Below are 24,228 nucleotides of genomic sequence, written 5' to 3'. Positions count from 1 at the left end.
TCTTCAGGAATCAAGAGTTTCAGCAAAAGAGAATGAGATACAAATAAACAAACAAAAAGTGAAAGACTGTTCTCTTACTGTTGAATTGGAAAAACTAGTATAAAATTATGATTTTCTAAAATATGTCACTTTTTGCTCTAACCTGTAGTGTGGGCTAGAATTAGAGGAACGAAAGTAGCAACAAAAGCTCATAGAAACTGGGGCCCCTAAATACTGTTTCCACTAATTGGAAGTGGGCTCTATGGAAAAATGGCTGATTCCAGGGCTGAGAATAGAAATACTCAAGATGAGCCCGGAACACCTTGTTGTACCAGAAAGCAAGGAACTTACAGGCTAAGCATCACTAACCTGAAAATCCAAATTCTGAAATGCCCCAAATCTGAAACTTTCTGAGTGCCAAAGGGATGCCACAAGTAGAAAATTCCACACCTGACCTCCTGTGCCAAGTCAAAGTCAAAATGCAGGCATGCAACACATGGTTTATTCAGTGTCCCCAAAATTATTTTTAAAATTTTGTAAAATTACCTTCAGACTGTGTGTGTAAGTCATGCATGAAACATACATGAATTCTATGTTTAGACTTGGATTCCACCCCTAAGACATCCCATCGTATACTGTGGTGGTGGGGGGGTAGGAACCAAAAACCCTGGAATTTTTTTATTAAAAAATTATGTATTTATTCTTACATGTTTAAACTTCAGTCACCTTCAGAGTATTCTCCAATTGGTGAAATATGTTTATCTTGATGCTTTTTCCACTGCTCAAAACAGGGTCAATTTTGATGCCTTTTAGTACTTCTGCTGTTTTTGTTTCACCTATTCCGCATCAGCAAAATGTTTCCCTCTGAGAGTTTTTTTCATTTGCTGGGGGGCGGAGCTGCTCGGCGTGAGATCAGGTGAATAGGGAGGGTGGGGTATGGGGGGGGTCATGCTGTTTTTGGTCAAAAACTGCTGAATACTCAGTGCAGTGTGGGCAGATGCATTGTCATGATGGAAGAACCCGTCACCTGTTTACCACAACTCGGGACATTTCTTCTGTAAATTCTAACACAACCTTCTCAAAACTTCTAGATAAAAACCTTGGTTGACCATTTGATCAGGAGGAACAAATTCTGAGTGTACTACAAGGGGTTCACCCTCTAAAATATAATTCTGGGGTTTTTTTTGGACATCCCCCCTTGTATATGCAAATATTCCAAAATCCCCCCAAAACCCAAAACACTTCTGGTCCTAAGTACTTCAGATCAGGGATACCCAATCTATATCAGACTATTGTTATTTGAAGGATTCTCTACTGGCTAAAGGTGAAAAGTTGAGCATCCAAAAAAAAAAAAAATTCACTGGCTACTTCTGGGGGTTGCTAGAGCACCAACTCATTAGCCTGAAAATAGAAACCACCATTTTGCAATTCCTAATGAAACAGTGGATGGAAGCAATATTCATCAATTGCTACAACTGTGAGGTGAAAGGTCAACGGGGCATTTTATAATGGACAGGCTAGTAACACCTGAACCCAATGATCAATTTTAAAACTTTAAACGTGGGATGAGACCTGACATTTTATGCCTCCTGATATGATACAATAACCAGACAATGCCCATAATGTATTTTTGCAAAAGAAAAAAAAACCCCAAAAAACAAAAACTGGAAACTGAGTCTAATCAAGTAGTAGCTCTGTAACTGCTTAAAGGGTATAGGGCGGCTGGAAAATCACATGAAGCACCACTACAAGGCAGCAACTAGATAGATCCAGAATGCAGGACTTTTTTTTTTTTTTTTTTTTTTTTGAGTTGGAATCTCACTCTGTCGCCCAGACTGGAGAGCAGTGGCCGCTCCCGGCCACCGCAGCCTCGACCTGCTGGGCTCCGACGATCCTTCTGCCTCAGCCTTCCAACTAGCTGGAACTACAGGAGCGCGCTTCCACACCTGGCTAATTTTTGATTTATTGTAGAGGTGAGGTCTCGTCAAGTTGCCCAGGCGGGTCTCGAACCCGCAGGCTCAGGCAATCCACTCACCTCAGCCTCCCAAAGGCGTGGGATTACAGGCTGAGCCACCAAGCCCGGCTCTTTTTTTTTTTTTTTTTGAGTTGGAGTCTCACTCTGTCACCCAGACTGGAGTGCAGTGGCCGCTCCAGGCCACCGCAGCCTCGACCTGCTGGGCTCCAACGATCCTTCTGCCTCAGCCTTCCAACTAGCTGGAACTACAGGCGCGCACTACCACACCTGGTTAATTTTTTTATTTATTGTAGAGATGAGGTTTCACCAAGTTGCCCAAGCGGGTCTCAAACCCGTGGGCTCAGGCAATCCACTCACCTCAGCCTCCCAAGGCACGGGATTACAGACTGAACCACTGAGCCCGGCTTGCAGGACATTTTGAAAAGAAAAATAAACAGTTTCTTCACCAAATAAGTGGCATGGAAAAGGGGTGGACTCTTATCAACAGGGTGCCTGAATGAAACGTATTTGTATACCTAACACTTAACTGTACCCTACAACATCATAATAAAAAATATTGATTTTAAAAAAAAAGAAAAGGGGTAGAAAAGGAGAGGTGTTCAGATTACAAAGGGATTAAGAGACATATCAACCAAAACAGTGCATAGACCTTGCTGGGATCCTATTGAAACAATTCAAATGTGGAAAACATTTCAAGATGAAGGGAACAATATGAACAATTTGGATATTAGACAATGTAAGAAGCTGTTAGCAGCTGAGCGTGGTGGCTCATGCCTGTAATTTTAACACTTTGGGAGGCGGAGGGGGGGAATGCTTGAGCCTAGGAATTTGATACCAGCCTTGGTTACATAGCAAGACCTCGTCTCTGCCAAAAAATAAAAAATTATCCAGGAATGGTGATGTATGCCTGTAGTCCCCGCTACTCAGAAGGTTGAGGTGGGAGGATTGCCTGAGCCCAGGAAGTCAAAGCTGCAGTGAGCTGCAATCATTGTGCCACTGTACTCCAGCCTGGGTGACAGAGTGAGACCCCAACTCAAAAAAAAAAAGCTGTTAGTTTTGTCAGATGTAATCATGAACTTGTGATTCTATTAAGTAATCCTTGTCTGTCAGAGACAAATTACCAAAAGGCACTGGTGTTGCATCTGCTTTACTCAGTAAAATATGTATATTTATATATAACACATTTAGAGTGTTTTATTCAAATAATGATTACATACCAGCCAATTGAATCTAGTTTGATTTTTTTTATTGTTGTTACAAGTGGAGCTACAGGGTTCTGGACTCCAGGAAAGGCCTTCTGTTGGCTTTTGCTGAGTCTGGGAAACCTGCGCTCAAGAGGAAGCACCTCTCCAGGGAGACCTGTCCGAGAGGAGGGCCTGGCGTGGCAGCTGCTGCTAAGGGTTTGGCAGTCACCAGCAGGCCTGGCTGATCTCTCTTCCCTGGCAATGTCAGATAGGAGTGGGAGTGGGGAGGCAAGAAGGCATGGCCCTCTCGCCCTGAGCATTGTGCTGCTTCCGGTGAGTAGGCACCGAGAGCTGCCATGCTCCAGGCAGTTTTATGTAGGAAATGTTCCCAGTGTGTGCTTTTTAGACATCATTATGAGGTGGCAAAGCTTGGCAGCCTTATCTGAAGACCTTGTTGAAGTGCTTTTTTCATTCTTGTTTAGGAAGCACTTCTGTCGAAGGGGTCACCCAGGCTGCCTGAGCCGACAGGGGTCATGAAGCCCTGGGCAGCAGCCAGCTCTGGAAGATTAATGACGGACGAGCACTTCTTGGTAACCACTACTGATGCTAATGAGAAGATACAGGCTCCCTGAGCACTCACTAGTCTCAAGCGGTGTTCTAAGTGCTTTTTATGTTGTGTCACACTGCGTGCTCCAACAGTCCCATTAGATCAGTATTCCTAGAATTCCCATTTGAGAGATGAGGCCACCGAGGCCAGGTGAGCTTACATCACTTGGCCCATGACATGCTAAGAGGAAGAGCTGGGATTTCACCAAGGACAAGGCCCAGAGATGTTCCTAGGTAGGTGCTCAAAAGTGGTGTCTGCCTGGCAAGACAGAGGGCTCACATGCAGCCCCAGACTTTCTTTCGCTGGGGCTACTTACTGCATTCTCAGGATGGAAGATGTATGAGGCAGGGGAATTGTCCACGATGATCACTTTGCTCAGCTCCCGGCCGAGCCGACTCAGGTCCTTCACGTAGTTCCCACGATGAAAAACACATGATTCTCTGAAGAGCCGGGCCCGGAAAACACCCCAGCGGTCTAGTAGGTCAGCCACAGGGTCTGCATACTGGAAGGGAAGCGTCATAGTGAAGGCTGGGCACCTGAAAGACCCTAGACATCTTGACCTGCCGCAGCAAGATCCAGATGACCTTTTTTTATGAGTCGGGGTCCCACTCTGTTGCCCAGGCTGGAATGCAGTGGCACAATCTGGCTCACCACAGCCCCAATCCTCCTGGGCTCAGGCATTCCTCCTGCTTCAGACTCCCAAAATGTTGGGATTACAGGTGTGAGCCACATGCCTGGCCCAGATTTCCTTTACAAAAAGGGATTTAGGCCATGTGCAGTGGCTCACACCTATAATCCCAGAAACTTTGGGAGGCAGAGGCAAAGAGGATTGCCTGGGCCCAGGGGTTTAAGACCAGCCTGGGCAATTTAGCCAGACCTCATCACTACTATTAAAAAAAAAAAAAAAATTAACTGGGTGTGGTGGTGCACACCTGTGGTTCCAGCTACTTGGAAGGCTGAGGCAGAAGGATCACCTGAGCCCAGCAGGTTGAGGCTGCAATGGCCGTGAGTGTGCCACTGCACTCCAGCCTGGGTGTCGGAGTAAGACTCTGACTAAAAAAGTAAATAAATAAATAAAATGGACTTAATCATTGGGTGTGTCTTAGCAGCCTAGTTATTTTCCTCTCTGTGTATAGAAGGCGGCACTGGATTATACCATCTCTCTCATATCCAATCATCAGAAATTTCTCAGTTTCATCTCCACACACATCCAGACTCTGCCTGCGTCTCTCTGTTTATACTGCCACTGCCTCTAGTCTCAGCCTCTCATCTGTAGCCTGATGGCTGTGTGAACCTCCTCATGAGGCTCACTGGGCCTCCTTTCCAGCCCACCCACTGCGAAGCTGTCAGAGTAGCCACTGGAAGACATGCATCTGATCACGTCACTCCTCTGCTTAAAACTCCACTGCCGACTCTCTGCACTTGGAGTAGGGCCCACACTCCTCCCTGCCGTGTCCCGCACGACCGCAGCCGAATGGTCTCTGCCGTCTCGAACCGCCTGAGCACGTAGGCTTTGAGCGTGTCAGAACCCTTGCATCAGTGTCCCCTCTGCACGGATCACGCTCTCCCCAGCTCTTTGCGTGAATCACTCCTATCTCCTCGTTTCTCAGGTCCAGGCTTCCCTCCCCACCTATCTAGAGTTCGCTCCATCCTCCTTTCTGGATCGTCTCTTTGGCCTCACGGTCACTTCCCTCAGAGAGCAGCAGTCTGGGGGATTGCTTTATTTCCTCTTTACCTGTCAAGGCCCAGGCCTTGCCTGTCATGTTCACCACCATGTCCCCAGCACCTCACAAAGTACCTGCCTCACAGCAGGTGCTCGGTGAGTATTCATTTCATCACAGAATGAATGAGATGCTTTGAATGTGTGTGGTGTGAGGCCACACTGCCCCCTAGAGGTCCTCTGGGGAGTTGGGCCAGACCAGCTGCTATGGACCTGGAGCCTGAGAGTTTAGAAGCCCAAGTCATTGTTGGGGTTCATCCTCAATGGCCCCCTCTCACGGCTTGGGGAATTTCCCTCAAAGCAGGGTAACCTGGATAAGAAATAAAGGGGTTCCTGAGATAAAATTCTCAAAAATAAGGACACCTAGAAGAATGGGCCATCCTGAGTGGCAGAGCCTGGAGGCCAAGAGTGGCATTTCCAGGTCTGATGTGAGGCCAGGTCTCCAAACTAAGACCAACGTGAGGGGCACAGCCGGCATCCCTGGGGACCCAGGGAGCCTGCCACGGAGACTGGTTGTGTTGCAGAGGGATGCACAGCAACTCTGAGTGCAGGGCACGTGCCAGCACAGATGCAGGCACAGGCTACAGGGCTACCAGTAGCAGTCACAATTTCATGGGAGAGTCGCCCCCTCTCCAAGGACATCCTGAGGGAGGCAGAGTCCAGGAGCAGCTGTGTTTCTTACTGACCAAGTGTGGTGAGAGCTCGGGGTGGTGCAGTTTCCTGCTGGTGATGCTAGTAGTCATGACCCACATGGGCTATGGGGGACTACCTCTAGATAGAGACGATTCATTTCCTTGTAATCATTAACATGTGGGTGGTACCCCAGCCATCTTGCAAGAAGGTGTCTTAGAGATGACTATGAAGAATGTAAGCTTCACGAGGGCAAGGACTCTGTCTCTTTCATTCTTTGTGGTATCCACAGTCCCTAGTACCCTGCTTGATACATAATAGGTACTGAGTAAATATTTGCCAGGTGAATGAAGGAATGTATGACAAAGAAGCAGATACCGAAAGGTCTGACCATCAGTTGAGGCTTCTGCAGGTTCCTGGGCAGCAGGCAAAGGGTTGCTCTGCACCAGTGCTGCTGGCTGGGAGTTGAGGGCAAGGACTGGGGGAGTGACCGCCCGTCAGCAGAACTTACACATCAGGGAGGAAAGAGGGTGAACTTGGGAGCAGATTCAGCTCACTAGGTTGGAGGAGCAGCAAGCAAAGGGTTGGAGTGACAGATGGAGGGGCAGGTGGGAGCAGTTCAGGCAGAGAAACCGAACAAGGATGTTTAAGCAAATGCTGGGGACAATGCCAAGGAAGAGTGTTTTCAATTTTGCCAAAGAAAAAGCAACTCTCAGTTCCCCGCCACTGGTGCAATCTTCTGTTTGTTATTTCTTTGGTTATTACTTCGGGTTCTCTTAGCATCCCAGAGCACTATCAGAAGAGCCACTGAAGCTACAGATACAATTAGTTTTGGTACCACTTTTCTGAAAGACTACCCACCGGGAAAGACACCGCCTTCCCTGAGGCCTTGTTCTCTTTTTGGCATGCAAAAACAAGACACAGGATTTGGACTCACTCTCCATTGGCTCATGCTCTCAAGCTTGGTGATGAGTCTTGGCAGAACTGTGTACAGGCAGAGCTCTTTCTCTCCTCTGCCACCACAGAGAGATGGACGCGACCAGGAACATACAGGCCGGCAACGCCATGGGACATGGAGGAAGAGAACGGAGTGTGGGTGCCAGGGTGCTGCCCAGAGGCAGGACACGGGAAGAAAGCTGCCATGCAATCTCCTGGAGATGTGCAGATGGCTAACCTAGGCCCCACAAAACTCAACTTTGGGGCCACTGAGGGTCTCCAAGGTGTCCATGGAGATATGGGTGGTACCAGCAACAAATAGATGGCGTTGGTCCTGTCAGAGTCAGGGGTTAGGAGACGGTCCTGGCAAGGACCTCTTGGAGGAGCAAGGCCCATCTGAGACCCAGCACAGGCACCCACCACCCTGGGAAGGGGGGACTACACCATACTGGGGGGCCTGAGAACCTGCTAGTTTCCTTAAATAGTGGAGCGAACAAAGAAACCACTCTATTTGGTCAGAGCCAGTGCAGACGCTGGATCAGAGATTCATACCAAGCTTTAGAGCTAGAATATGTCTGAATGATTTTGTCACCATTAACCATTAAGATACTAAATAATGAACGTCAGGAGCACTTACCATGGGACAATGCTCAGCATAATGTGTGGAACACAGTGAGGGCTCAATAATACTTGCTGAATGCAAGACAGACACCGTGCTAAGCCCCATCCATTATCTAATTTGAGCTACCCCAAAAGGTAGATAGAATTATCCCCAATTTACTGAAGAAACCAAGGTGAGGGAAGTGAAGTCACTTACCTGAGTTCACCCGACATACCAGAGACATGAGAATTCCCATTCAGCCCACACATTGTCTCTGGTGGTCTCTCCCCCAAACTCATGTAAACTAAACCCAAGGACACACGGACCTCTGGCATTGGGTTGCCAGTCAATGGATAAGAGGTGTGCCATCCTTTCTTGGTCACACTGTACGTGTGTGATTTCCTGGTCTGTGGATGACCAGTTTCAGGTGGCTGCAACTTGATGGAGCATTTGCTCCAAGTGTACCCTGTCACCATGGTAACCCAGAAGCTTTTCAGGCTGGCACTGTGCACATGGCCTGCATTCATCCCATCTGGGGTGGGAACCTGTCACCATAGAAATAACTTCCCCCACCAAAACAAAGGACTGCTTAACAGATTGGGGAGAGGGGTGGAGGGGCCGGGCATGGCAGGCTGGGAGGGTAGGGCTGGGAAGCAGGACTCACCTTGGCCAAGCTGGCAGTAAAGAGCACACACTCAAAGAGCTGCCCCATCCTCTGGAGGAACTCGTCCACGTGAGGCCGCTTCAGCACATATACCTGCAAAGGCAGGAGACAGCAGGCTGGTCAGTCATGGCAGCTGCTGGGGATGGCCTGGGGCACAAATGCCCACTGTGGGAAGAACTGGCAGCAGAGGCACAGATTCCATGAGGGGCTAACCGGTCAGATGTGGCACTGCTCAGGTTGGGCTTCGGGTCTGAGTTCCATGCAGCCACACCTACCAAGGGGGAGAAGGAAGCAGACTATGGTACTGAGGGTTTTGGGGATTTTCAGAAGCAGCGAGTGGAAGGGCTATACTATGTGTGAAATGACTCATTCACTTCATACGTGTTTCTCAGCAACTGCTCAGGGTCAGGACCTATGTAGGCTCAAGCCATCGTCTAGCCACTGTCGTTTTGGAGGTCCAGGCCTGACCTATGGCCTGGCAGGCCTGGATTGCTCCGGCTGTCAGCTTCTATTCTGGATGGAACACCTCCCGCATTAAGAAGGCCTGGGCTTGAGGTGCAGGCCCAGCAAAGCTGCAAGAAGGGCCTTCCTTGTCAGCTCGGGGAGCCCATCTACTCAACACCATCAAGATTACTCTACTTGGGCTCGGTGCAAAAACAGACATTTCGGTGTAAAACCATGCTACTCCAGGACCCCAGAAATAAGCCATCAGGGGGCCTCTAGGCAGCGGAAGGCAAAGGGTAGCCCATTCTAGAATGCCTGGGCTCTAGGCCCCCTTGGGCCTGGCCAGCGTGAGGCTATAAGGAGGCCAGGGTTCAGCCCACACAGGGGATCCTGACTAGGGAGGCTGAGGGAATCTGAGGAGACAAGGAGGTGGGAGAGAAGGCGAAGCTGAGGAGAGAAGACAGAGGCCGTGGGGGAAGGAGGAACAAATACAAACTCGAATACATTCCATTTGAAATTAGTTGTTCACTAAAAGAAATCAAACACTTTACAATTCAGTTCAGCGTATCACTGAGTCCCAGCTCTGTATTCTGCCGAGCAGTTACACAGATGAATAGAACACAGGCCTTGCCCTTGAAGAGCTCACAGTCTAGAGCAGACATATGCAAAAATATATAAAAATAAACTTGGCACAATGAAAAACACAGTAGAGGGATAAATTAAGGACAATTAACTCCCCTCTTAGGGGAGGGAATCACAGAAGATAACATTTGGCCTAGACCTTGAAAGATAAACAGGAGTTCGCCAGGCCGATAAGGATGAGAAGCAGTGAGATTATAGGCAGAGGAACAGTATGAGCGTGAGACCTGGAAGCCTGGAAATGCTTGAGGTGCTAGAGAATGGCCAGAGCCTGGGGTCCGCTCGTCAGAGGCAGAAGAGAAGAGGGGGAAGCAGGGATGGGAGAAGTGGCTGAAGACAAGTGACAGGCAGGTTGTGGTGAGCACACTAGGGCCTTGAATGGCAGATGGAGCAGGTTGCATAAATTACAGGAGGACTAGCTGGAGGGAGGGGGTGGGGGTCTGTACCACCTCCCAGGACATGCTGCCAGCCAAGGAATTCTACATAGAACCAAGTCACTTTCAAGACGCCAGAGGCAGGTACCCAGGAGGGCCAGGACTCAGCGGAAAACGCATGGCTGACGGAAAGAGGAGGTTGGGCATGGGTCTAGGGTCAAGGGTAGACTGAGGGGATGGAGGAACAGGATGGCCTAGGGCGGAGCTGGGAGACGGGGATAGAGGCAGAGGGCAGGGCCTGTGGTCCAGCAGCTCCAGGCTTCCACTTTGCCCATGAGACTCCTTGGTGCCAGCGAATGGGTGCAGCCTGCAGTCCTCAGTCTCCCTGGGGGACAGCTTGGAAAGCAAGCTCTGCTACATGCAAGGGCATGAGACTGATTTGGGAACTCTGGCGATGGTGCCTCTGGCAGAGAGGAGGGTCCTGGGCCCGGATGCCGGCGTCCAGGCCCGCGTCCCCGTGCAAGTAACCGAGAATAGGCCCATTGGGACCTGCACAGCCTATCCTGGATTACTTGAACGAGGCCACGGCCTTCGCCAGGGCCTTGGTCCTCCTGCTCTTGGCGCCCGTGGCTTCATTCCCTCAGGAGAGAATCTCTGACCCCAGCCCTGGGACCCAGGGGTAGCACAGCACAGTCAAGAAGGAGGGTGGGGGAGCTGCAGTGGCTCCTGCAAGAATGAGCTGGCAGGGATAGGCCAGTCATGCTCCCGGTCATGTGGTGCAGAGGATTAATTTCTCCCCTAATTCTTGCCATGCTATTGGGCAGCCTCTACTTTGTCTCATCATGTGTACATTGTCACATGGGCCAAGATAAATGCAGAAGCCTTAACTGCTTCTCAGATGCTGAGTTAATTCAGTTGATGCCTTTGCAAATGTTTTGGCTCCGTGATGGCTTTTAAGAGCACAAAGTATGAAAATGCTAGGGATAAGGCTGCTTTTCCCAGGCACTGTTTCCTGGCAGGACTTCCCGGAAAACAGGCAAGAAACCAAGGACAGGGGAGGGAAGGGACTTTGGTATCAGGGAAAGAGTTCTGAAGAAGGGAGGAAGCTGGATTCTCATTTTAATTATTCCCATTGTATGATCTTGAGACAACTCTTTCCCTGGCTGAGCCTCAGTTTCTCCATCTGGATGATGAGGTGACTGGACTGGCTGATTTCTAAGGCCTTGCCAGTTCTGATGTCCTATACTCAAGAACCAAAGACACTACTGACATCATTAAGGAAAGACATCCTGTTGTGGCTCAAGGACCACGAAAGATTTTTCCTTCCTGGGATGTCAGGCCAATTACTCTCCCTTTAAGGCCTGAGAGCTGACAAGGAAGATGGTTAGATCATCCCTGTGGAAAACCTGACAAAAAGTCCCTCCCTTTAACCTCCAAGGCTCGCTTTCCTATGATGTTTCCAACGTTTCAAATGAAGCTATTTCCGGAAGAGCTTTATGCAGATAAGGGGGGAAAAAAAAGAGCCAGAACAAACGAAGATGCATGCCAACTGACGGTGGCATCTTTATTCATAGCAGCCTGCTGACCCAAGAGCTCACGCCCTTCCCACCTTTTCTTTTGGGTTGGGCACTTGCTAAAGATTCACTGGAGAAGACGACACGGGAGCAACAAGGTCAGTCTGGAGCAGCTGGCATTGAAAAAGGACACCTTTTCCCGAGAATCCACAAAAAGTGGGTGACTTGTGGTATTTTCCTGTGGCCTGCTAGGAGAGTAGCCAAAAGCAATTACATGAGGAAGTTAATTAGACCATCAAGCTACGCCAGCGGGGGATATGGAAACTTCTGAGAATCTGCATCAAATCAAAGAACTATTTGAACTTGCAACCACATCTAATATTTATGAATAGATTATAGTTTTCCTCATAAACTCAGTATAAAAGAAATTCATCTGAGTCAAATAAAGCAGAAAAACATGGTATGTGTTATACAAGTATGCTTCCTTTTGATTTAGTAATAAAATTACTATTGAAATGAGAAGTTAGAAATAAAGTTCATGGGAGATATGATTATTGCAACATCCTAACTGAAATTCAAATTTAGCTTCGATTTCTTACCTGATGTATAGTTCCATCGATTTCAACCGGAACAATAAAATCAGCATTACTAATAGGCTGGAGAGAAAAGAAACTATAATTAATATGCTGAAAGAACAAAAAAATTGGGAAATTTTAGCAAGAAAGAAGCTTGCCTGAACCACTGTTTTGATTATTGGAAAAAACAGTTCAGGAGGGAGGATGTTGAAGCATGCCTTGGTTCCTTAAAACAAACACAAGCAGGAAAGCACATTATTTTCTGTTCTGAATGTTACATTTTCAGCATCTTGGTCCAACCTCTTTATCACCTGCCTGGCCTTAACCATGAAGGGTAGCACAACCTGGCTAAAGGATAAAGCTCTTCAGAAACTCCAGGTCTTACCCAGAGCCCTTCCTGGGTGATGGGGAACCACTGCTGGCCACCAGGGGTGGGGGCGGGGTGGGAGTGGGGAAGCTGATCACCTGATGGGCCCATAGGACAGTGCTGCTTGAGGAAAAACAATTTGTACTTGGAACCACAAGCGGGCTGCCCCACGATGGACTGCTGGGCACATGGACCCAAAGCAGGGCAAGGACGGGTGGGGTGAAGTCAGAGGCTCTTCTCCTCTCTGAACCTCAGTTTCTCCTTTCTTCCTCTGCTATAGTCAAGGCTCTGATGAATGCCCATGGCCCCCTCCAGTCCGGAGAATTAGTGATTTCAAGGGCCTTCCTGGTGGCCTGGAATCGTCTCCTGCCTTGGGGGGTGGGAGGATGCCAGTCCTCCCTAGACTGCTCTGCTCTGAGGAACACAATATCCAGTGTACCCACAAACTTCTGGATATTTAAAATAACTCTTTGGCAATCTTAATGACATTTAAAATTCAAGTACTATTCTTCAGCAGTCACTAGGTTCTCAAGGAACTTACACACAGTTTTCCACAAATCAGGAAGAAAATTACTTAAATGAAAAGGTCCAGGTGAGTCATCAGCCTGGAAACCCTTAGGAAGGGGGATGGAAAGGGGGGGAAGAGAGAAAGAAAGAGAGAGAGAGAGAGAGAGAGAGAGAGAGAGAGAGAAGGAGAAGGAGAAGGAGAAGGAGAAGGAGAAAGAGAAAGAGTGTGTTGCAGAAAGTGTGTGTTGTGTGGTGGCCACTAGGCAAGGGTGTGGGGTATGGAGTCTCTAGTAAGACTCCGAACTGGGGTCTGCCTTTAAGTCCATCACGATACACATAAATACTCTTCTTTGATATCCAAACTAAAAAAATATGGACACTTCCAGGTTGTAGCATCATTACTAAGCACTCAATAGTGCATCTGAGGCCTAAGATCACAGATTATTTACTTCCAGGGTTGGAAGGTCAAGGATAAGTTCAATATTTTATGACATCACAACAAAAATGAATCAAGATAAAAAATGAAAGACCGAAGAGACTCTTGCAAGGCACTAGATTATGAAATCACATTCCACAGAGTGTATTAAAAGAGACAACCATTCCCCAGTTTACAGCAAGCATGGTCCCTACTCGCCTTTTGTGCTGATGTGAAGGGGGCCCTGCTACAGCTAGGGTTCTCAGCCTGGCATCCATGAACTTGTGTGTTGCAGAGCTGTATATTTTCAAGGGGCAGAGGGTTTATAGCTTTCATTCTCAAAGGGCTATAAAATGCCCAGAAAACCATAAAGAATATTCTGGCTGCAAACATAGGCAGGCCAGGGGAGGGAAGAAATGAGGAAATACTGTTCACATCAGCTTGCGGCATTAATGCCCTCCGAGCAGGATCTGGAGACACCAGGGGCTGCCAAGGCTCTGCCTTTGGAGCCAGGAACCCTCAGTAACTTCAGGCCGTCCGGTCAATGTTGCTCACACTCCCAGAGCTAGCTGGGAGGAATTTCTCTATGTTATGATGGCAACTGCTCTGAAGGACTTTTCTTCAAAGGGACTTGAATGAGTCCTGAGCAACCTGTTGATGGCAGGGAAAAGGCTTCCAGTGCTGTCCAGGGCTGAGCTGAGACACAAGGCCTCTGTAGCCCCTGGACCAACCCTGGAAGGACCTGGCCCCATCCTGGAAGGGCCTGGCCCACGAGTGCTGGGGAATGAGGTGGTCCCTAGACACCCCAGTGGCTAGAACAAGGTCCCTCTTCCACTCTACTTTCTGGTAGAAATGTGTTCAGGCCTATCCGATAACTCTCCTGCTTCCCATATGATTTGCAAGGAATGACTATGGTTTACGTGAGAAACCCACCCCATCACAGATGGTGCTCTTCATGTCTCTCAGTGAAGTAAGGGGAGTCTCACCCGGGCTGGGAATGAAAAAGAAACACAGTACCGCTGAGTAGCGACAGCAGAGCAGTCCCACTGCCAGAAATAACCCCAGGAAGACAGGGTGAACTGTGCAGAACCCTAAACACCTGCTGCTTCTCTCCCATATGCCAATCTCCTACTTTCAACCTTTTCATCATTTGTGGTTTCTTTCTTTTTTTTTCTGAGTTGGAGTCTCACTCTGTTGCCCAGACTAGAGTGCAGTGGCCACTCCTGGCCACCGCAGCCTCGACCTGCTGGGCTCCGGCGATCCTTCCGCCTCAGCCTTCCGAGTAGCTGGAACTACAGGCGCGTGCTATCACGCCCGGCTAACTTTTTGACTTTATTGTAGAGATGAGGTCTCGCCTGCCCAGGCGGGTCTCGAACCCGCGGGCTCGGGCAATCCACTCACCTCAGCCTCCCAAAGGCGCAGGACTACAGGCTGAGCCACCGAGCCCGGCCATTTGTCTTTTCTAAACGATTTCTTTCACTTTAAAAAGAAACAAAAAATGGTGAATTAACTCATTTCTGAATAGTGTAGCCACAGTTACTCCTGTATGGCGGTCTTTTATAATTCTTCACTTTTGTTGTCTTTCTGGTGGGAAGATGAAATGCAAGGAAGGTGATAGGAAGAGTGTCTGGCGCTCACTCAGAGACATCACTGTAGCTCCTCATCCTTCATGAGGGACGTCATGAAGGTAGGTACTCACTTAGCTTATAAAAAATTCCAGCAACCTCTTGTCATGACAAGAGTCAAAATAAATGGCTGGATTCATTTAGATGCTGTCAACTCTGAAAGTCTTCTTCAGAGTTGGACATCTTTCAGAAATTGATCTGGGAAAATCTCCAGGATAGCAGGCAGTTGGACAGTTTCCAACAGTGCCTCCCCTGCCCCTCCTAATAAAACACATCGCATGCTGGTTATCTTGACAAATACAAATAGTGTCCTAGGGCGCTGAATACTTGTGTCTGAAAAGTAGGGGATTAGAGTGTTCAAAAGCTCAAATCTCATGAGTAAGAATGAGGTCCCAGTGATATGGGCAGCCCAGCGTTTTTCTCCCAACTAATTCTGTTAATATGCAACTACTTTAGTTAATGTTCACCTGGGTTAATAAGCAGCTGCGGGGATTTCTTCGTGAAGAGTGAAGCCATACACTAACAACCACAAGCTTTTGTCCTTTTTATTTTTCATTTTCCAATACAATTGTGAGTAAATCACAAAGCTCACAGACATTTTTTTAATGCTGATTTACCTTAAATGAACTGTGCACCAACGTCTCATCTAAATCAATGACCACACATTTCTTTCCGTAGTCAAGCACCGTCACCTCTGGAAGGAGGTATTTAGCTGGTGGCTAAAGGGGGGGGGGAAATCATTATTACCTTTATGTAAAAGACAAACCAATTCCCTCATTACTGTATTATACGATGTTAATGAAAGCATAAATGAAAGCAAGCATTTAAATGCCTGGTCAAGTATATCATGAAATTTTATTAAGCACAATATGAATAAGGAGTTTGCAATTGAAGTTTTTACCAAACAAAACACTATGCCATTACCTGAATGACTACTATGAGGGACTAGGCTTTGGAACCAGACAAACCTGGATTTGAATATCAGCTCTGTCACTTTCTTGGTTGTAAGTTGGGATAATTATACCTACCATGAAAGGTTATTGTTATCTGTTATAATGGAAGTCAAACACTCAGCATTTTGTCTGGCACATATGTTGGTGGCTATTGTTACTGTTAAAATGAATTACACAAAAATGAGTGTTTAATTATTATAGGTGTAACTATGCAGGCCCATGTCCTGAGGTTCTGTTTTGCCCGGAAATCACTGTGGCACATAAGTATATTTTAAAGCTATGTTGGAACCAGTTTTTTTTTTTTAAGTGCATGAGATTTTTTTTACAACTTGAAGAAAAATTATAGAGTACCAGCAAAACGCAATCCAAAGTTACCCCCAATCCTAGGAAACAAAAGCAAAACCGGTCCAGGTACAGGGCCTGCCTGGTGCCTGCCCCACTGTGGCATAACACTGAGTAAATGTGGCATTGTTAGCTCTTGGATTTCTTTGCCTCTGAAAGTTAAACTTTAATCCACATGTTGTGTGTTAACCAGAAAACCTATTCATGTGTATTTGTAGTAGCAGATTCTAATCTCATGATAAAGAAGTCATAAAGAGTTAATACAATGCTAACCTCATTTGATTTAGAGTATTTATATCGGGACTTGTCTAAATCCAAAAATGATCTGAAGTATTTTAGTTTACTTTGTGGCAATATTAAATGTCCAATGTTAACTAGTTAATTTTCTGTCCTGTAAGAAGGTCAAACTCTGTTTAATGTTTGATGTTAAACAAAACACAAGAAAAAGCTATCCCTAGCCACTGGAGAATGGCTAAATTCTAAATTTAGTGTATCAAATGAAACAAGATACAAAATGAAATAAAGAGGTATTTACTCTCTTTTAAACGGCTATTTCATCTTTTTTTCTTTTGGCTTATTAAACTTAAAGTTAGTCAATGATCAAAAATAAATTTTGGACTTTAGTTGATTCAACAGTGAATGCAACACAGGCAGTCAAAAGGTTAGGTAAATCTGCAAGTACAGTGATCACCTTGGCAGACAGGGACGGTCCAGGGCTACCCAGGAAGAAGTTATGTGGGGACACGAGCATTTCTAACTCTAGAGGGGCTCTCTCTAGTGAGCACAGGCATTTCATCCTTTTCCAGAGTTGTCCAGAAGAAAGAGCCTTGAAGTCCTCCCAACACCCTTGGCTCTAACAAAAGCTGGCCAGGGGGTCCTCCCTAATCCTACAGTTCTGGGAAGAGATGTGGGATTTACCTTGGAAATGGACGTGGAATCTGGGTACCTAGATAGAACTCTATCCTTCATTATAAACCAATGAGTGAGTCAGCAGGTTAATAAGAAGACATTAAACTTGCAAGAAGTTTTACATCAAAAAGTATTTTTAAAAAGCGGGGATGACGAACTCTCTAAGTGAACATAATAGAGAGGATTTGGGCTATTTCTGTTGTTTGGGACAGAGCAGAAAGCATGTTTGGGACCAGAATAAGATTAGTTTTAATTTTTAATACACAATTATGTAATATAAAAACACATTCTCATTGCAAAGAATACAGACATGTGAGAATAAAGCACCACTGTTTCCTTTTCTGTGCCCCTCGGTTTGACTTTAGTATGTCTCTAGTCCTTCCCTTATGTGTTTATACAATACTATTAAGACAACATTTTAACTTATTAATTTAATTGCGAGCCTGGAAAATAAGGATCTAGAAATTCTATCCCCAGCATATCTGAAAACATCAAAGATCTGCCAACAGTGGCTGTTATTTTCCAAAGCTGAGGATAAAAATTACTTTCTTAACATATTTAGCCCACATTTTACAAGCATTCTGAGTTAACAGTAAGTAAAATCCTTTCTGTACTGAAATCTAAGAAAGGAAAGATCAAGGGTGAGACTCCTATTAAACAAGCTATTGATTTTGCATTGCAATGAACAAGGCCACTCTGGGGGACAGTAGGCTAGGAGGGTTCCATTAATCTTTGGCTGTTTCCTAAATGCATACAGCTTCTCTGAGAGCTTAGTTTTAGATTAATGCAAATTCTTCAGCCTACTGGTAAGAATTCTTCAGGGCAGTTGTGTCCTTGGCAATGCACACTTCAATTGATCTGTTCAGGTGATGCTTGAATCGTTAACTAAAAAATTTCCTGAACCAAATTTTCTGAGGCCCTCAGAAAGCTGAAGAACAAGAGAAATATCAGTTATATCAAGAAGGGCCTTTTCTATATACAAAATCACTTGCTTACATGCCCACAGAAAGCATTGCAGGGAACAGAGCGGAGGAGGAAGGAGGGACTGTGATAAGGTTTGGGAATGGTGTTCATTCTACTTCTCTTCCTGGGAAGTAAATCTGAAACTTCCTCTCCCCGACAGTGACCTGGCAGCCATGACAGCACTAAGGCTATTTCCTCTGGAATACCCATCCCACACATCCTCATAAACTATATAGCTATGGTACTTCTTGGTACATGAGATAATTGTTTTCTTACTTAAGATTTCTCAGGCTCAGAGTACGCACGCTGTGCTCCCCAAGCCTCCACATTCAGGGCAGAGGACTCAGGGCTTACTGCAAGAAGAGGCCAAGGAAGATTCCAGACTGGTTTCCACTAGAATAGTTGTTCTGCAGAGCGCTTTAGTGGAAAGGAGTGCGCTACCACTTTATTAAAAGCTTTAGGCAAATAGCATAGAAACACTGCGGTTAGATAACAAATTCTTCCCCTTTCAGCCTTTTTTCTGGCTCAGTTACACTGCCTACCTTGTGTTCGTGAGAGTGGTGTGTGATTTAAGTGGGAACAGCAGGATTCGGGTTATAGTCCCAGTGACATGCCTTACTGAGATCAAAGCTTCTGAGTGCTCACCTCAAGACATGACCACCCAAACTTCAGTGGTTTCTAAACTTTTATTCCTCCTGCATCTTTTTCTTACCTTTCAATATCTCACTTTCACCAAATAGCCCATGAACCTTTCCAGTAAGGAAGGCCCTAAATCCCAGTCCATAGTGGGGAGACACATGCTACTAAGTGGAACTTTTAACAGTCCAGATAAAGATGTCACTTCCGATAGGTGTATAAAAGATGATTACTCAATAAATGGTGCTGGGACAACATAGTAGCCACTTGGAAAAAAAGACAGATTGCTACTTGATCTTAGACCAACCAGGCCTTATACCAACATAAAATCTAAATGGATTGCCAGGCCTTACACCAACATAAATTCTAAATGGACCAAAGATTTAAGTGCAATAATAAGACCATTAAAATACTAGAATAAAATATAAAATCCAAGAGTCAAAAAGGACAGGATAATATTTAAAATGTAAAAAGATAACACACACCAAAAATATGAAGAAATGAATAAGGAAGAAGAAAGACATAAAGCCAATGAACTTGTGAAAGGCTGTTCACTCACTCATAAAGAAATGCAAATCAAAGCAATAAATCAATACCATTCTTTACTTTCAGATTAGCAAAGGTTAACACATTTGATAACCATTTTCTGTAAGGGTATGAGGAAATCTCATAAACTCTTTTTGGGAATGTATATTAGCATAGGCTTTTGGAGGACACTTTGGCTTTAATGTACCAGTAATGTAAAATATATCCTTTGACCCAACATTCCCAGAACTAGAAACTAATCATACAGAACTATCACACAAGTCCATAAGCACATAGGTACAGGGATATTTTTAAGATAAATACTTGTAATGGCTCAGAAGTAGAAACAAGGTAATGCCATCAGTGATATATAAAACAATGAGGCAGATATATACGTACTACTATTTGGAAAGATGTTTAAGGCATCTTGTCAAAAGCAACAAGCAATTTGCAGAATGTAGGGTGCAACAAAACCTCACTTGTATAAATATGCTTGTGTCTGTCTGGAAAATTTCTGGAAAGATACATGACATATATTAAAAGTGGTTATTCTAGGTAGTAGGACTATGCTGGGGGATTTTTTCTTTCTATTTTAATCTTTCAGCATTTTAAAATTAGCCATGAGCTTGAATTACCCTAGTAAAAAGTTAAGACCAAATGTGCACATAATGAACAGAGCAGCACACGAATGACAGAGAGGAGTGAGGTGACAAGCAGAGATGGAGACCCCAGCTGGAGCTGCTCTGGGTACCCAAAAGCCCAGAGGCACTCTTCACCTTCAGGGCCAGAGAAAGTTTTCAGGAGGTTGTAGAACTCAGTTTGGTGGCTCAACACAAGCCTGGATTTCTGGTCCTGTGTGTAGCCCTAAGCTCTTAGGGCTCTCAACACTGACTAAGTCCCACAGTGGTCCAGAAAGGCCAGGACCACTCTGCTTATGGAACCTGGGGTCTTCTCAGGTTGGTGCAGGTCTTGCAGCAGATCCCCACTGGCCCCCAGGTGGGCAGTGGAGATCATACTGTGACTCCCAGTGGAACTGCTTCTCTGGAAGTCATCATTCAAAAATGCAAGTTACTCCAGCTTGTTTCTGGGCAAGGTAGTTCAAAGGCTTTAACCAGAGTCTCATATGTAGGACACAGTCACAATTTTATTGATTTAATACTGGGATAAATTACACAAGGAACCTTCTTTCCCTTGCTTATTTTATTACAGATTTCTGTATATGACTGAGTCTACATTTGTGGGAAAAGGGTCAGTTTCCTCAGTGGGGTTTTTATACTGTCAAATGCTCTCAGTTAGCACTTCACTTTACAGACAGTTGTGGATTAACTTTGAGAAAAAAACAGTAGGAGTGATATTGAAGGTGGAGGGAGAAATGCTACCTGCTACCTGTTTAATGCAGGTATCTTTGCAGAAAAAAATATCTGAAACTACTCTGTTTAAAGGCTAAAAGGAGTCTTCTGGTATTAACCCCATTGGTTATCTCCCTCAAACACTGGTTAAAAAGTTGTGTGGCTTGATCAATCTTTTTAATAAAAGCCAGTTTTCCCAACAAAGCCCAAACTTCAGGTAAAGTCCGAATCACTCCACAAACTCTTGCAACTTGTTAGTCAATGGAGAGTTAGTTTTGAGAAAAATGAAATTATCAAAAACTATCTGGGCAATGTGTGGGTGATACTACCAAGTCCTTGGAAATCCACTCCTTTCAACATAAGATTGCTGGGTCTCTTGGATGTTCCCAGAACATGTGAAAATCCCAGAAAAAACAGACAAACAGATTTGAATCAGGAAACCTGAATCAGATTATACTTAAATGAAAATATCGATTTATGGACATGTTCTGAAACCTAAATCCTTCTTTAAGGACACAGGACTGTTTGAAAGGTGTTTGATATAGACATTATGACTACACGTTTCTTTGTTTCTTTTGGAGCTGGTTTACAGTTTGCTTCTTGCTGACTAGCCTCAGGCTGGGTGGTTCTGCTGGTAGAGTGAGAGGAAAAGGGACAGCGGGGATGGGGACAGCAGATGGCTGAGCGGTGGCTGGTGCAGACCCGTACTGGGATGAACCACTGGCACAGCTTCTCTCCTAAATTCCAGGGCGACAACACAAGTGGGGTGGCCCTGGGGAGTGCTTAGCTGGGGCAGAGTTGCAGCTTAGCTGGCCTGTGGTGTGGGTGGGCCCTGCAAGTTCAGGGAATATAATTAAGGTGACTTTCTCTGATCTCAGAGCTATAGCCAAGCTACCAACACTGTTAAGTTAGAAATGATCTGGTCACCTAGGGTCTGAGCTTGGTGAGCCCAGTTCTACCAGACCGAACCTGCCTCAAAGAACCATGTCTGGGCAAAAGTATGTTCTCCCCAATCTTTGGAGTTAGGGCTAAGGTGTTGGGGTGGGATCAGGGTTCCAAGCTCCAAGCTATCTCAGGTAATTAAGCTGGGAGGCTCTTCCCAGAGAGAAAGGAAAGATGATGATTGGGTTACTAGGTGCTGGCTGTCCCACCATTCCTGAGAAAGAAAACTATCTCTGTACAGAACTTCCTGCTCACAGTTTAAAATGTAGCTTCATTTTTCTTTTTAACAAAACAGAGCTGTTTATACCACATAAGCAAGAACATTTAAAAAAGTCTTTTATATTAGTAGGCCCATAGACAACAAGATTCTATGAATGTTTCAAGAAAATTGGAATAAGTATACATACACTTGGTATGGGAATGACCTGCCTCTGGTCACCCTGAGGAAAAAGAAAAAACAATCATTGTCAGGTTTAAAGAGAAGAAGATCATATCCTCAAAGAAACTTCAAAGTACTCTCGAGTTCAGCAGCTATATGACTTCCTGTTCTCTGCACCTTGGTGGCATTTAGTGAACAGGAGGGACCCGAAGACCTTCCAGTTAGGCCACCAGGCTCCTTCTGTCTCCCAGACACCCCCTCCCGTAACAAGTCAGGCTGGACCCCAGAGGCTCACTCAACATCTTGCTTATTTAAGTAGTGCCTCCCTTACTCCCAGGAATTCAATTCTTGATTAAATGAAAATGCATACCTTACTTTAATCCTGGAGGCCCATTAAAACTGGTATGTGTCTTCTCTTTTTTTTGAGTTGGAATCTCACTATTTTGCCCAGGCTGGAGTGCAGTGGCATGCTCATGGCCATCCCAGCCTCAACCTGTAGGGCTCAGGTGATCCTTCTGTCTCAGCCTTCCAAGTAGCTGGAACTACCGGCATGCGCCACCACCTCCAGCTAACTTTTTGATTTATTGTAGAGACAAGGTCTCTCCAAGTTGCCCAGGTTGGTCTTGAAATCCTGAGCTCAGGAAATCCTCTCGCCTCTGCCTCCCAAAATGCTAGGATTACAGGTGTGAGCCATTGTGCCCAGCTTGTTTCTTCTTCTTTTTTTTTTGAGTTGGAGTCTCACTCTGTTGCCCAGACTGGAGTGCAGTGGCACGCTCCCGGCCACCGCAGTCTAGACCTGCTGGGCTCCGGCCATCCTTCCGCCTCAGCCTTCCAAGTAGCCGGAACTACAGGCACGTGCTATCATGCCCGGCTAGTTTTTTATTTATTGTGGAGACGAGGTCTCGCCAAGTTGCCTGGGCGGGTCTCGAACTGGCAGGCTTGGGCAATCCACTCGTCTTGGTCTGCCAAAGTGCTGGAATTACAGGCTGAGCCACCGAGCCCGGCCTGTTTCTTCTTTTAAAAAAGTTTTTTTTCCCCCCATAAAAAGACTAAGTCACTATCATATGCAGGGAAAGAGAGACAAGTTCACCAGATTACAAGGAATCCCCTGGTCATTCCAGGTCCTCCTCTAGGGGAGGGCTGGGGAGAGGGGACAAGGCAAGGTTCAAGAAGTTCCCTTTCAGGCCACAGACATAGGGACAGCTTTCCTTTTTAAGGCAGGAACACTCTGGGAGTGTTAAGAAAATCTAGGCTCTAAGGAAGGGTCTCAGCAATTCCTCAGCCCCCAATTCCAGCCATTCCAAATCTGGTTAATTGAAACACCTCATTTTAGCATTATTAAGAAATGCTAATTTTAAAAAATCTATTTCCATTGAGCATTTCCAGTTTTTATGTTTCTCCTTCTTCTTTAGATGACCCAGTAAGGAGATGCACAGCTTCATGCCTCCACAATGAAGAATTTGTGAAAAGATGTGTCCATTGTCATTAAGGGGTCTTGGTGATAATGAGGTCTCATGTGAAGGGGTCAAAACTGATGTTTGGCAAAGGCAGGTGGCACCTTTCTGAGCTCTGTTTTGACACTAAGAACCATTTAACAACTTCTTTATTATCTCCAGCCCCTAGTCATCACCTCTGCAGTGTAACCGCAACTACCGTTTCCTCTTGAGACAACCTCGATGGCTCTTGCCTTTTTTTGGGAGACTTGGGGCTTGTTTTAAGGATTCTAAACCGCCTTTTGGCATCATTCAAGGTAGAGCTATGCTGCTCTCCAACAGATGGTGCAATCCAATCAAATCCTAGGTTTCAATAACTTGTACTGAGAAATTCATTTCAGAAGTTGTTAATATTATTTCCAACTTTTAGATGCAGGAGCCCTTGCATACAGGTGCACCTTCAGAACCACACTTTTGATGAGATAAGCACATCAGTGATATGAGAGACCACAACAACACATCTGAAAAACACCGACCATGAGCAAGCAAAGGTGCTGATCTAGAAAGATACTTGGACTTGAAAATTACCCCAGAGACCTTCATGTATGTGTGAGCATGTACACATGGGGTGTGCGTATATTTGTGAGTGTCCCGTAATCCCTTTTAAGTAGTCTTTGTCTTTAGAAGCCCTTTGTGGTCTCTGTCATTGGGGTCTTCTGGGTACTGATTCCTCCTAACCTCTGGCTGTGGGCTTGCAGGTCCAGGTTGTGGCTGTGATGGTAGCAGTGGCAGCTACCCAAGCCACTGCTACAGAAGCAGCATGACCCTGGAAGGCTTCAAATCCTCATTTCTCCAAGTAGATTGAGTAGAACCCTAGAGGTCACCTGTTCCACTCTGTCCACGGCCTTTCCTTTTCCTCTAGCATGCTGAATTCCAAGAGGCAGGGACATCTGAGGACTTAGCAGATGGGCCTAGAATCTGCTTCCACATCTAACAGGCATGGGCTTTGTGTCCTGTGTGTCTTGACCAATTTGAGTATAA

General features: G+C 45.8%; 1 protein-coding gene across 1 annotated transcript in view; it reads right to left on the bottom strand.

Moving 5' to 3' along the window:
* Positions 1-24,228, bottom strand: part of CTDSPL (CTD small phosphatase like) — a 136,377-nt gene that overhangs the window by 5,614 nt on the left and 106,535 nt on the right. Inside the window, exons 4-8 of the mRNA XM_021717710.1 lie at positions 21,783-21,815; positions 15,374-15,475; positions 11,867-11,923; positions 8,297-8,389; positions 4,062-4,247 (exon numbers count right to left, since the gene is read on the bottom strand). Coding sequence (XP_021573385.1) covers positions 4,062-4,247; positions 8,297-8,389; positions 11,867-11,923; positions 15,374-15,475; positions 21,783-21,815 — 471 coding nt within the window. The remainder of the gene's footprint in view (positions 1-4,061; positions 4,248-8,296; positions 8,390-11,866; positions 11,924-15,373; positions 15,476-21,782; positions 21,816-24,228) is intronic.

Source organism: Carlito syrichta, unplaced genomic scaffold, assembly GCF_000164805.1.
Source record: "Carlito syrichta isolate Samal-C Ts95f unplaced genomic scaffold, Tarsius_syrichta-2.0.1 Scaffold310396, whole genome shotgun sequence".
Classification (NCBI taxonomy): Eukaryota; Metazoa; Chordata; class Mammalia; order Primates; family Tarsiidae; genus Carlito; species Carlito syrichta.
This window is presented reverse-complemented; position numbering and strand designations above follow the sequence as displayed.